Here is a 13,396-nt window from a genome sequence, read left to right as displayed (position 1 = left end):
CCCCCTACTTCTGGGACGATGCCGTTCCTCAGCCATCCCTGGGACAACGTAACACACCCCCACAGCCCCGGGACCACGCAACGCCTCCCGCTCCGGAGCAGCGTAACCCACTCTCCCCGCACCGTTCCATCCGCAGGACACGCGCACGCGCAGGACGGCGAGAGCGCGCCGCCGACTCCGCGCGATGGCGCATGCGCGTCGCCCCCTCCCCTCCCTATCGCCCCGCGCCGCAGAGCAGGGCTCGAACCGGCTGGGGGCGTGGCTCCTGTGGGGGCGTGTCCCGCGTAGGGGGCGTGTCCCGGAGGGGCGTGTGCCATCGCGGCGCGCCCTGTCCATGGTGCGGGCGGCGGCGGCGGCGGTTGGGGTGTCGCCGCGGCGGGAGATCGGCGGCGCGGGGCCGCATGGACGTGATGTCCCCGCAACAGGAGCACCTCGGGCCCGGCCGCTCATCCTCGGTGAGCGGCGAGAGTAGAGTGTTCGCCGCCGCCGACGGCAAGAAGGTAGGACTGCTCCTCTGGAAATCGTGAGGGAAGGTGTCATCCCCCGCCGCGGTCCTCGTCACCGGGCGCTCCCCGGGTCCGCCGCGATGCGGGGGGAGCCGTCGGGAGAGCTGGGGCCGCGAGCGTCCGCGGGAGAGCTCGGTGCAGGCGTGTCCGGGCGGTCGGGTTCTGCGGTAGAGCTTTGCCGTGTGGCTGAGATCGGGGACACCCGAGGGTGTTGCGCAGAGGTACAGGAGAGCTGGGAGGGTCAGTCTGGGGTCACCCGGAGAGCTCCGGGATGCCAGAGCTCCGGGTCTGTGCTCTATGGTTGTCCTGGGAGCAGCGGTGATTTGGCGTGCAGGTGTCTGGAGAGAGCCGGGGGTGCTCTGCGGGGTGCCCAGGGCTCCGTGGGGTGGGTGTTTGGGGCTCTGAGGAGTGGGGGTTTGGGATTTGCCAAGCAAGGAGGGGAAGGTTTGCTCCCAGCAAGGGGTGCTGGGGGCTCCCACATGTGCTTTGGATGAGAGAAATGGGAAGGCAACTTCCTGAGGAGGTGCGCTCTGCCTTCTCTGTTGTGACTGATGGAGGAGAGGCTTACAACCGACGGTGAAAGCTTTTCGGTGTGCCAGTTGCATGTGACACGATCAAGTGCAGAATGCTCACTCTCTGGGTGCAGCTAAGTGCTCATTTCTGCCTTACACTGTGCTGTAATGAGTGAGCTGCTATGACCACATTCTTCCCACTATGTAGTAGGGGAACTCGTTTCTCCTTGGCTTAACATGTACCGAAGTGTGGCTGGGTGGCTTCCTGCCGTACCCATTCTGCTTCACTCTGCCATTTACATCTGTGCTCTGTCTGCCTTTAGAGGAATATGGTGTCACTGGCTGTCAAACACATTGGGAGGATTAGGACACAGCCAGGTTATGGTGTCCTTTATTAAAGCTGTCCACCTGATGCGTGGTAGCTTGTGCCCAACCCAATGGCTGGGGCTCTGTGGCTGAGGGGAGCCACAGTTCCACTCTTCCTCCGGAGCATCTCTTTGGGCTGGAGCATATGTCCCTGGGATGTGTCTCTGTGTGTCTCATCTCACCAAGGCATGCACCTGACTGCAGCCCCAGGGACATCTCAGAGCACAAGTAAAGTGCAAAATGGCTGCTTGGGGAGTGCTTAGCCTGACTTCTGCCTACACCTTGATTTGATAAGTTTCTGAAGAAGGAGTGCAATACACCTACATGAAGGGGAGGAGTGTCTTCTGCTGGACAAATGGATGGAATGAATGCTTCCCAGTACTACTGTGTAACCTGAGGTAGCTAAATGTGTGGCTTTGATTATTCTCCTACTGCTTCTTTGATTTTTGCTGAAGACACCTTGCTGCTCTGATGCCGGGCACCACCTGAAATGAGAAGGGATGTTCAAGTGCTGCAAAGATGAACACTGCTTCCCTACAAATTCTTTTTGATTCAGCTTTCTGAAGACAAGAACTGAAGGCAGCACTTGTGCTTTCCTGCTCCCATCGAAGGAACGCAGATCTTGTTTTTGCCGATGCTGACAAAGGAGTAGGGATGTTACTTTTTACAGATCTTGGCAGCTCTCTTGGAATTCATCAGCATGCAGGCACAGACAGTGGGGGTACATAGGGAATCCTCCTGCAGCCACAAGCATCAGTCCAGCCTCTGTCCTCCTCCACAGTCCCAGTGCTCCCTGGAGTTTCCTTACAGGCTGCCTCTCCATTTGGCTGGGGAAGAATGTCGCTACCTTCATGCTTGTTCAACACTGGGCTAAATCTCCTCCTAAATCTGCTCGAAGCAGGATCTCAATGGCAGTTCAAATTATTTTTTGCTCCTTATGTGCTATGGACTATCTGAGTACCTCTGTTTTGAGCTCCACAGAGTGCTAAGGCACAGCACTTTTTGACAGAGAGAAGGCTTTGTTATTACAGGACATACTGCACTGCTTGTAGCATTTATATGTAGTTGTGTGGCAGAGCCTGCTGACAAGAGATCAGCTTTGATACTGGTGGTGACACAACATAGCAAGTTTAAAGATATTGTTGCAAATACATTCACATTGCCTGTGAGTCTCTGTGCTCTTGACTGAGATCCTGGCCGACAACATGGGGGACAGCAGTCAGAATCACACCACACAGTGCCAGAAATCTCAGCAATCTGGGAACACTTCTGTGACAAAAATGCCCCCAAGGATGCAGTGATGAGCCACCAGTGAACATTTTTATTTTATTATTTCAATTATACCTTTCCCAAGTCAAATGTATTTTGCTGAGATTTCCTGTGTTGTTCTGTGATTGTTTGAATTCCTATTTTATCTTTCGCTTGGCTGTTGCAACAAAGCTGATGGATCACATCATAGGACCAGGAGATAGAAGTTGTCTAGGATTCACTCCATGTGCTTTGTGGGACCACTTACATTGCTGTCTTGCAAACACTTCCTCTCCTTTTCTTTATATGTAAAGCAATCTGAAATGCTAGCATACCTCACAAATAATGGGAGCTTCTCCTTATTAAATGCATGTAAGACATTCAAGATGCCCTTCTGGAAGGTGACACTGAAGTGCAGTGTTTTAATTGATCCTTTTGGAAAATTCTAGGTCAGGTTCCCTCCTTTACCGGACTTACCTGGAGTCACTGGACAGTGGTTGATCGACCTGCAGAGAAGTTTTTGTACTGACCACTTAGTAACCAATACCAGTAAATTGATGCAACTCTGAAATGGGCTGAAGTAAGATGAGAAAAAGTGATTTTACTGATGGAGCTTATTTGTACAAATTTATCAAAACAAACGATTCAGCATGTCTTCTGTGCCAGTATATCTGTGTCAGCAGTAACAGCTGTGGTCATTTAATTATATTTATAAGTTTCTGGTGTTTCACTTCTCTCTTCTTCGAAGGGTTAGATTCCAACCAGAATATTTTACACAAGACAATCTTTGGTAACATAAGCAATCACTCTTAAGATTTTTTGCTGCCTCCTTGAAAATTTCAAGTGACTGCTTATAATTTTTGTGAGGCTCAGCAATTTGTTATGTTTATTCATACAATGTGTACAAAAAACTTAACCATTTTGTAGAATAGTATTTGTGGAAGCTTAAAGCACAGTATTCTATCACCATTACAATGTTTCTTTGTAATTCTGATCACACATACAGAAACAGCTTACTGTCAGGAAAAGAGCTGTGTTCCCAACTGTGTACTAAATGGATAAAATTCAAGCAAATTGAATTGGAAGAGTAAAGGCAGTCACACACAACCTTCACCCTGTCCTCTGTCTTACTCTGCTAATATGAATCAAGAATGTGTTTGTCATTGTACTTGATGGTACCTTGGTCTCATGCCTTTGTGTATATATGGTTTTTGGCATAAAGCTCCTTAAGGCTGAGATTTCTCCTTCCTGTGAGACTTTGTCCTCTACTGTGATCATGGCTGATGATATGGGGGGCTGCGGTCAGAATCCCACCACCAGAAATCTCAGCTTTTCAGGAACACTTCTGTGAAGTAAGTGTTGGATGTCGGACAATTCCTGTCATCATGGAGACATACCCTATAGCATCTCTGATGAGAACTGGAAAAAGCCCGTGTTAATGAAGTCATCCACATTTGTCCTTCAGATGCAACCACCTTGGTAGGCACTGCTGACTGGTGATGACTTACAGTGATGTGCCTTTTATTAGGCTTATGATTTAATTCAGAATGAGAGTTAGCTATCCCTCTTTTGCCTGTTCATGTGAGAAGTTGAAAACTGTATATAAAACAATGTGATCTTGCTCTTCAGTTTCCCAGTCTTGTGTTTTTTTAAGTTCTGCATGATGGTGGTAGGAAGGAGAAGAACTCAACATGTCATATGGGACCTACAACATAGCAAATCATTGTCTGTTTACATTGTCCATTCGATGAGGCATTGGCACAGGCTGCCCAGGGAGGTGATGGAGTCACCGTCCCTGGAGATGTTCAAGAAGTGCGTGGATGTGGCACTGAGGGACATGGTTAGTGGACATGGTGGGGACGGGTTGACTGGTGATCTTAGTGGTCTTTTCCAACCTTAATGATTCTGTGATTATACGATACTTGCTCTGTCATCAGTCAGCTGCTCCAAAGAAAAGCCTGGTGTGCTGAAACTGTGGCAGAACCATGTCTGTGTGCTAATAATCCATTGTGTGAAGCTTGGTAGGAAAGCTTGGGCTCTACACCACAGCACCACATCTGAAGGTGCTGCTGCAGGCACTGTGGATGCAGTACAGCAGACAGCAGGACCCGTGGGCTAAATATTCAACAGTGACCTCCTCCATGTTCTTAATAATCTTCCACATGTGCAGCTTTGGATGTAAATGGATGAGATCTTGCCAACACATCTATATATCCATGCTTCCAAAGATTAGTATCTTGTGGGAGATGGTTGGTAGGACATCTTTTGCACACAGTTTCTTTCATCAGTTTTTATTTCCACTTTAACTCTGGTCTCCATCTGCAGCTGCTGGTCCACCATTACCAGCTTTTTCTTCCCTTCTGTTGGTAGGTCTTTCCTCTTTTGCCCTTGCAATCATTTTATCCACAGTTATCCCTCCAGAAATAGCTTTCTTTTAGGAAAGTCCATGTAAGTACAAGTATTCTGCCAGCATAAACACAAGCACATAGTTTTGTCACCTGCTCTGCCGTTATGGAAAATGGGACCTGGCTGTCTCTCAGGCTCACAGGCACACACTCTGCCTTTCGAGCCAGCCATACACTTGCAGCCATCTTCTCACCCTCTTTATAAGGGCTCAGGAATGTTACAGGTCACTGTAGGGCCATTTCTTGCCCTACCCAAGAATAAGAGATTCTTGTTATTTCTGGTATTTTTTGGGCAGCCGTGCACTGTAAGTCTAACAAGTGCTGGATTATGGCATAGAGGAATATAGGATTTATTGTTTCTTGTAGGAAGCCTGGTGATACAGGGGAAATAGTATTGCCCAATTGTCTTTGAAAATTAACAGCTGGGTGATGAGTGTTGTTTTGATGTTTCATTTTTTGTCAAGCAGTTAGCTGAATTTTGTTGTACAGATCTCTGTAAAGATTTCTGTTTGTGCTTTGCTTCATGTCTAGCTAAACCAGAAATGTGTGTCACAGATATGTTTTGTTACTCAGACAACAAGAACGGAGTTTGCATGGGTGAAATCCCTCATGGTTATTAACTTAGATAGTTTCATATAGCAGGCTTTGTTAAAATCAGATTTCCTTTCACTAGAAAAATAGTGAGAGGGAGATCTTAGCCACTTGAGAGCAATCCTCAGCTCAAGGTACCGGTCCGTCTGAGAGCTGCCCATGTCACCCAGTTAACTGACCTGGGCACACATCCCAGCCTTGACCCACTTCTGGAACAAGCTTGTAAGTCAGGAGCCTGAAATCCTTTCATCTCTGGGGAGGGTTTTAGCAAGTGTCTGCACATTGCTGAAGAGGCATTTCTGCTGGGTTCACCTGCCAGCTAGGAACTGAGTGCATTTTTCAACTATTTCCTATATGAATCTTTTACATAGACATCAGGTAATACCATTTTCTCATCCTAAGCTCAAAGCATTCACTATGAAGGCAATTGTTCTGTATCTTATTAAGCTTAAAAATTCTGTTCCCTGTCCTTTGCTCAGATAGCAAGGAGAGAATTGAGCTGATTAATTCAACCTTCCTGGTCTCTTTAGTTTTCTTGTGCATTCAGTGGAAGAAGTCAGCACTTCTAGGTCAAGACTCATTTCATTTTTGCACAGCTAAAACAGGACAGAAGAACTGTGCACTAAACATGTCCTTTTCTCTCAGTTGACTACAAAGGCATTTTTTTTCAGGCATTCTTTATTTAATTTATGTTCTGCCATTCTCTTTCCAAGCTTGATATGGTTAAGCGATATACACAAATCACAAGAGAGTGCTTTATCTTCAGCTTGATGGTTTTTTAAAGATCTCATGCAGATGTTGCCGCTTTCTTTTTTTTTTTTTTTTTTTTTTAATGGAATAGAGATGAATTTCTTAACTTAGATATAATAATTTACATAAATTCTATATGGTATCAATACCCACTTCAACCACTAGCCAGATTAGCTGAATGAGGGCAGTCAGAAGCAGATTATTTGTGCGGTCACAGACTTGTGTGCTACTTGTCAAGATTTTACTCTAACTCTGCTCTTAGTTAGGACTCTGATTCAAGAAGAGCCACAGCGTATTTTTAGTACTGTTTTGCAGGGTTACTATCCTCAGTATGGTGGGCTGATCTGCTCACAAACCACCTACCACCTCAGTTTACAAAATAATGGTTCAGAGTGCAGGTCTGATCATTATCTGGTGGAAGTTCATTCTTTTGAAATCTATAGCCCTACATCTGTTTATACCAGATGAACAACTAGCCAAACACTGAAGTGCTGCTGGATCTCCAATCCAACTACAGAAGCAACCCTTTTTGTTTCTGTTAAGAAAGAAATCAGGGCAGCCACCACCAGAAATGCAGAAAGTATGAAGTTAAACCTGAACTGGAGGGGAGGAGGCAGGGGACTGAGGCTTTTGAAAGCAAGGAAGGCAAAGATAACTCTAGTTTGTCCTGACTGATACAAGATGGTAATCTTTGCATCTGGCACACTGTAAACATTAATTATGGATACCGATTTTATGATACATTTCACATGGGTGTGACTCAGCCAACAAGCATGAGGATTTCTCCCTGTGTTGACCTTTCTAATATTTACATGAAAAAATGGGAGGTTGTGTTTTGGGACACATTGTGAAATGCTTCTCTGTGTCCCATGCTTCGATTCTTGGTCGTTGCATCTCCTTTTGCTCCCAAACATCTGCTTTCACTGCAGCTGTCCAGGATGTGTCCGCTCCTCTCTGCACTGCCACGGTGACATCCTTGCACATGGGAAAGCAGGGAGATAGGGGAGCAGACATGTGGGTCCATCCCAGCCAAAAATGAATTTGTCCTATTCCTCCTCAAAATAAGTCATTGTGATGGTTTCTTATTTTCTCTTGTCAGACTCTGTACATGGCAAAATAAAAACAAAATGACCCTTTTTGTCTGTCGTTAATGTAACATTTTTATTTGCATGTGGCTGACCTGACTCTCTTCATTTTTGCTCTGAAGACTTTCCTTTTCCAAATTTCATCAGTGATCTTTTTCATATCATGAAGCTCTATTTCTGTAAGCTCTATCTGTATTCAGAGGCTGCTCGGAGAAGCTGTGGGATCTCCTCCTTGGAAATGACACAGCCCTGGGCTGTGGTGCCCTGCTCGGACAGCAAGGCTGGACCCGAGGCCTCCTGGAATCCTCTCCTGAGTCACCTGGGCTCGAATCAAACATGCTGTAGTCCTTAGTCCTCAGATATTTAAATCAGGGCACTATGCAGCACTGCTAGCCCAAGTGTGAAAAGAGTGGCCATAATTTAGAGACATTTGCGAAGCAAGGAGAGAGCCTTCATACATGAGGAAACCGCCTAGGATGTGAGGATATGGCCTCAAGTTGCACTGAGAAGCGTTAGATTGGTTGTCAGGAAGGATTTCTTCACAGAAAGGGTGACTGGGCACTGGGAAGTGGTGGAATCGCCGTCCCTGGAGGCATTTTGGAGATGTGTGGACATGGCACACATGGAGATGTGGTTTAGTGGTGAACCTGCAGTGTTAGGTGAGGGTTGGAGTTGATGATCTTAGGGATCTTTTCCAACCTAAATGTTCCCAGTGACTTTAAAATACTGCATTTTTTCAGTGGCTTTCTCTTCAGACTGCAGCAATCAAAGGATTTAAGATCTCTCTGGAAACATCACCAAACTTCCACTGTGTTCACAGGAGCTGAGATGCTCCAGTTTAAACCACCCCCTGGAAGTCACCTACCCAAAAGGAGACTTTCAGTAAATTTGTAATTGGGAGTTGATGCTTTATACAAACTCCTACAAAAACTGACGGTTGAGTAAAATCAGTGTCTTGCTTTCTGTTAGACACAGATCTCTTTATGCCTTCTCATTTGTAAATACGCTTTTTCAAATGTTAACAACTTCTCGTGTTTGCCAGTAGTGAGATCTACTGGTTTCATTCACTAAAAAAAGTATTATCTCTTATGTTAGTAATCTATTAAGCTATTATTCAGTTAATTTACAGTTGGATGGAAGACATCTAAATAGTCCCAGACCTAATTGATCTGTCTTGAGAAGGTTATGTCTTAATGAAAGAGACAGCAAAGTGAGATCATTTTTAGAGGTGAACTGAAATTACACGGTTGAATTTATAACAATTATTGTGTAATAGCTGCAACTACATATCTAACAAAATGAATGTACATACATAAATAGGGAACCAAATAATGACAATAACAAATGCGCTGCAGTGAGTGAAAGAAATACACTTTTCAAAGGTAAAACACATAGTTCTGTAGAGGGTCTTCTCTCAGAGCAGAGCAAACCATGCACATGCCCAAATAAATGTGTGCCACATCCTGAGCATAAATTGGCAGAAGAATCAGTTGTTCCCGAACATGTCTGTTCCTGGAACTCAGTGATTATATTTAGGGTAAAGGAAGAAAATCTTGCTGTGCAATTATCCGTGAGCAGTGACCGCCAGAGGTTCCTCTGATTGTGTGCTGTCAGTGGTGTGCAGGCTGATGATGTGAAGGACCACCACAGGACATGTTCTGTCTAGGTCTCAGGAGGAGCTCAGCCCCCTCTGCTTGTTCACCAGTCTGTTATGAAAAGTATTTGAACAAAATAAGGCAACAACTGTGCTTTGATGGAGGGCCTGTGAGGGCAGAAGTCACACACCTTGGCAGCAGCAGGCTAGGCTGCACCACCATTTCCTACAGCAGCTCCAGTGCTCAGGCCAGCACACCTTAGTCCTATTTCTGGCTGCAGGAGGGAGGCAGTGCAGTGATGAATACATTTCTATGCAGCAAAATGTGTGTTTCTGTCTCTAGTGCATGCTTTTGAAAATTTCTGCCTCTAGGGAGAGCAGCTTTGCCTATTTGCTCAGTATTTTTATTGTGGTATTCAACTTCACTCAGTGGGAATCCATGCTCCCTTGAAAGCTACTGACATTTCCATCTCTTACCTATGCTTTGTTGTTGGTTTTTTTTTTTCTTCCTGCTGCTCTCCCTGTGTTTCCTTTTGCCCATTCCCTTCTGGTTTTCCCATGCCTTCTGAGAACTGCCTTGCCCTCCCAGGCGTGATCAGGAATGAAAAAAATGTCTTTAATGACTACTGAGAGAGAGAAGCAATGTTCCAGTTAGATTAATAGGAAAGGAACTTGCTCAAACCTCTTTGGGGTTCTAATGATTTTGGGAAAAAAAATGTAGCCCAATATTGTGTGTAAACTTAGGTGGGTAAAATCCAAACATTAATTTATAATAAATTGCCGGACTCATACAGAAATGTATTGAGTATTTGAAATTACTTGATACTTGATACTCTTGAAGTACAATAGGTTCTTAACGGTCAAAAAGTGATTGAGGAAAAGCTCTAGATGTTTATTTTGCGTATGCAATACTTTGGGTATCTCTGTATGGGCGCTAATTGTCAGCTTTTCTGTATCACTGGCTTTCAGGCCATGCTCCTATTTTTCTCAGTATGACATTTTGCAACCATTTTCCATTCCCAGGGTTTCTGATGGTGATAACTCACCCTTTCTCCTGTGATCTGAAATCGGAGTCTGGCTACTACAAGTCTGTATGCATGCAGTAGTGGTTCCAAGTCTCACCTACAATTTCTTTTTGTTTCTCTTTTCAAGCAAAAAATGAAGAGTTTGGCCCAAAGACGCCAGTCTGCACCATCCTTGATCTTCGTCAAAGCACTTAACAGATCTAGATCTGTCTCAAGGTGAGTCAGTGAGTTTTGCTGGCTGTACATGCTGTACCAGGTATAACTCAGGCATGGTAATTGTGGGACTGCACAATTTACCTTGAGCTGTGATGGACTGCTATGATGCACTCTCTCAAGAGGTCTGGGAGCTCATGCTGGTTTAGGAGAATGCTGTGAGTCAGGATCTAGTTCCTGCCTTTTATTATCCTTTTCCCATAGCAGCTTGTGAGAGAGAGCGAGTGTGTGCAAATGTGATGTGTTCAGCACTTCATGTCTGTGTCATCTGCCAGCCATGGATCAGCCATGTCTCCTCCTTCCCACCCCAATGTAAAGCTGCCATAAAGATGGGAGCTTCTATGGAGCTGTTCCATTGTCCAGCTCTCTCTCCTGACCTGCCGTTTGAACTGTTCTGCATACATAACTTTTATCTTCCTGCACTACAGTTCATTAGACTTTAAACTTACAAAACATAAGTGTTTATCAAGAAGTGAACCATCTGGTAGGTTGTTAATGCTTCCAGCTGTGTAGAGCTCTTTACTGAGAAACATTATTGATGGAAAATGAAGTATGGCTTTGTAAGGAATATTTTTTTCCTACACTGTGGTGTGTTAAATAATCAGTATGTGAGCTTTGGAAAGTCTTCTGTGTTTGATCTAACTAATACCTGGTTTCATATTTGTCATCTCACAGAATTTCAGAAACTTGTGGAAGTATTTTGTGGAAACATCAGAGTTGCAAAATAGGAAAGGAAAATGAGTAGAAACTACTTGCGTGTCTTTTTACTGGCTGTGACATGAAAGAGAAAACTGAGCACTGAATTTCTAAAGGTGTTTGCACCTTTTTGTGTAGTCTACTGGCCTGAGTTTAGGGCTGAGAGCCAGCAGCGTGTTCTGGTTCTGGCTGTAAAATTTATTCTGTGGCCTCTTTTTTACTTTGTTTCCAGGTCTTTAAAATAAGTGGAATTGGTATTCTGTAACCCCTTCGTGGGATTACTGAAACGTTTTTGTTGTCTGTTCTACCGTATTTATTTTCCATTTACTACTACTTCATTGGATTTGTAGTTGTACTCACAGTTGTGGTACCACCTCTTGGGCATGGATCATACATTCATAACTGAAACTGAAATTAGAGATGGACTATTGCTGTGAGGAGAGCAGCAGTACCTGGAGGGTATGGGGGGCAAGAGATGGAATCCCTCAGCCCTTGGATGTTGGATTTTCCTACATTTATACACCTGTGTCCCCATAAGCCTAGAGTCATTAATCATGGAATGGTTTGGCCTGGAAGGGGCCTTAAGGATTAATTAGTTTCATAGACAGGGATAGTTTCCAGTAGACCAAGTTGCACAAAGCTCCATCCAACCTGGTCCTGAGCACCTCCAGGGATGGGGCAATTGTCTTCCCTTGAAACTGTCCCAACACTTGGTCCTCAATACTAAAAAAATGTATTATATTCAAAGTTCATATTTCAGAGCTTCTGTCATTTGCCTGCTGGGTTCAGACTTGGGCATTTTTCTTCAATTCTGCTTTTTCTTGTTCTTGCTTTATTGTCTGTACTATAAGTATCAGAAATTGGCCAAGGCTGAAGAAGCCACTGAATGGGATAATACCATGTAATTTTCACCTAAGAATATTTTCACTGTTTCTAAAGTGTAAGTATGTCTTGCTTCCATAGTTCAGGGCAGAATTATTTCCAGATCCATATTAAGTGTGCAGGAGGATTTTTTTTTTTTTTTTTTTTTTTTTGTAAGGCCAGTTTCTCCACCAACTTTATGGTGGAGAGGTTTGAAGAACGGGAAATGATGCCTTGTTCTACAGGAAGAGCAACACCTTGCCTGACTGATCCTGCCGCTTCCAGAGATGTTAGGTGCTGCCTCAGTCCTGTCTGTCCTCTGCCTGGGGCATGCAGCAATTTAGCTGCTCCTCTTGTTTCCAGCTGGAGTCTGTGGCCTTAGCAAGAAGTGTCTGATGAAGTCTGAAGACCCTGGAGGCCAGAGCAGGTGATTTTGTAGCTTCAAAGTCTATCAGTGAGAGAGTAACGCTCTTGATGATGTAGTGTTTATTATTGTTCTCAGGAGCAATAATTCTCACCTATGCCTGACTTCCTTGTTTGGCTGTGCGAAATACATTCCTCTTCATCACTAAACTGATGGATGAATTTGAACTTTCCACTTGGTTTGTTGTGTAAATGCTTAACTCCTGTGAAGTGCTTTCTCTTAAGGTGAGCTAGAGAGCAACAAAATGACTTCCCGTGCTTTCTAATCTCCTCCAAATGTTTTTTCTCAGAGCTGTCTTAGTTCTTAGTTCCCCTTTTTGTAGACACAGCCAGACTACAAAATCCATTATTCTCCTTTGGCAGTGAACCTTAATAGTGGGACTCCATTACACTTACTTGTTAATGGTTGATTAATGACTTGTAGATGATAAAACTCCTATCTGAAGTTAGCATACATCTGTGAGAGATTTATATGAATCCTCTCACCTCAGCAGCTGGCCCACCTCAACATTTGTTGAAATTAACGAACAAGTGCAAAGTTTAAAAGGGCAGGAAATACTTACAAGCGCAAGTCAGCTGGTATTTTTACACTGCTTTATATGTCAAGCGCCCTTGGATTATATAGAGGGTATTTTCATAAAATGTGGTGGCAGCCATTTTGGACAGACCTACCTTTGGGCAGTTCAGAGTTTATTAATGTTCAAAGAAACCATTGTGACATCTGGAGATGGCTGTTTTAGCATTAAGTGAATTGAGTTTTTTAAATGGTTGTGTTGCTGTATCTCTTACAGCAGGAGGATGTAGGTGAGATGAGATCAAGCTGGAAAAATCAGACACTGTTTTGTGCTGCTGTGCTCTTCTTCAGTCTTGAAAGACAAAGAAATTGGACAGTCTTGTGGGTTCAAAAACTTGTCTTCTTTTTCCTCAGCTATATCATTTGGTTTTCTTCCTTACAGAATCACAAAATCACAGACTGGTCAGGGTTGGAAGGCACCTCAAAGATCATGAATCTCCAACCCCCCTGCCAATGCAACCTCCCCATACTAGACCAGGCTGCCCAGGGCCCCATCCAACCTGGCCTTGAACACCTCCAAGGATGGGGCATCCACAACCTCTCTGGG

At 44.5% G+C, this 13,396-nt stretch overlaps 1 protein-coding gene across 2 annotated transcripts in view; it reads left to right on the top strand.

The window, feature by feature from the left end:
• The first annotated feature begins 401 nt into the window (after nucleotides 1-401).
• The window catches only part of ARHGAP20 (Rho GTPase activating protein 20), a 62,070-nt gene continuing 49,075 nt past the window's right edge, over nucleotides 402-13,396 (top strand). The window contains exons 1-2 of one of the 2 annotated variants that reach the window (XM_042867359.1): nucleotides 402-500; nucleotides 10,210-10,298. In XM_042867359.1, the coding sequence (XP_042723293.1) occupies nucleotides 402-500; nucleotides 10,210-10,298 (188 nt within the window). The remainder of the gene's footprint in view (nucleotides 501-10,209; nucleotides 10,299-13,396) is intronic. The other variant, XM_042867358.1, reaches the window with a different exon arrangement.

Source organism: Lagopus leucura, unplaced genomic scaffold (assembly GCF_019238085.1).
Source record: "Lagopus leucura isolate 7727_CA_CO unplaced genomic scaffold, USGS_WTPT01 Super-Scaffold_100001, whole genome shotgun sequence".
Classification (NCBI taxonomy): Eukaryota; Metazoa; Chordata; class Aves; order Galliformes; family Phasianidae; genus Lagopus; species Lagopus leucura.
The sequence above is the reverse complement of the archived record's forward strand: the minus strand, read 5'-3'. Positions and strand labels throughout refer to the sequence as shown.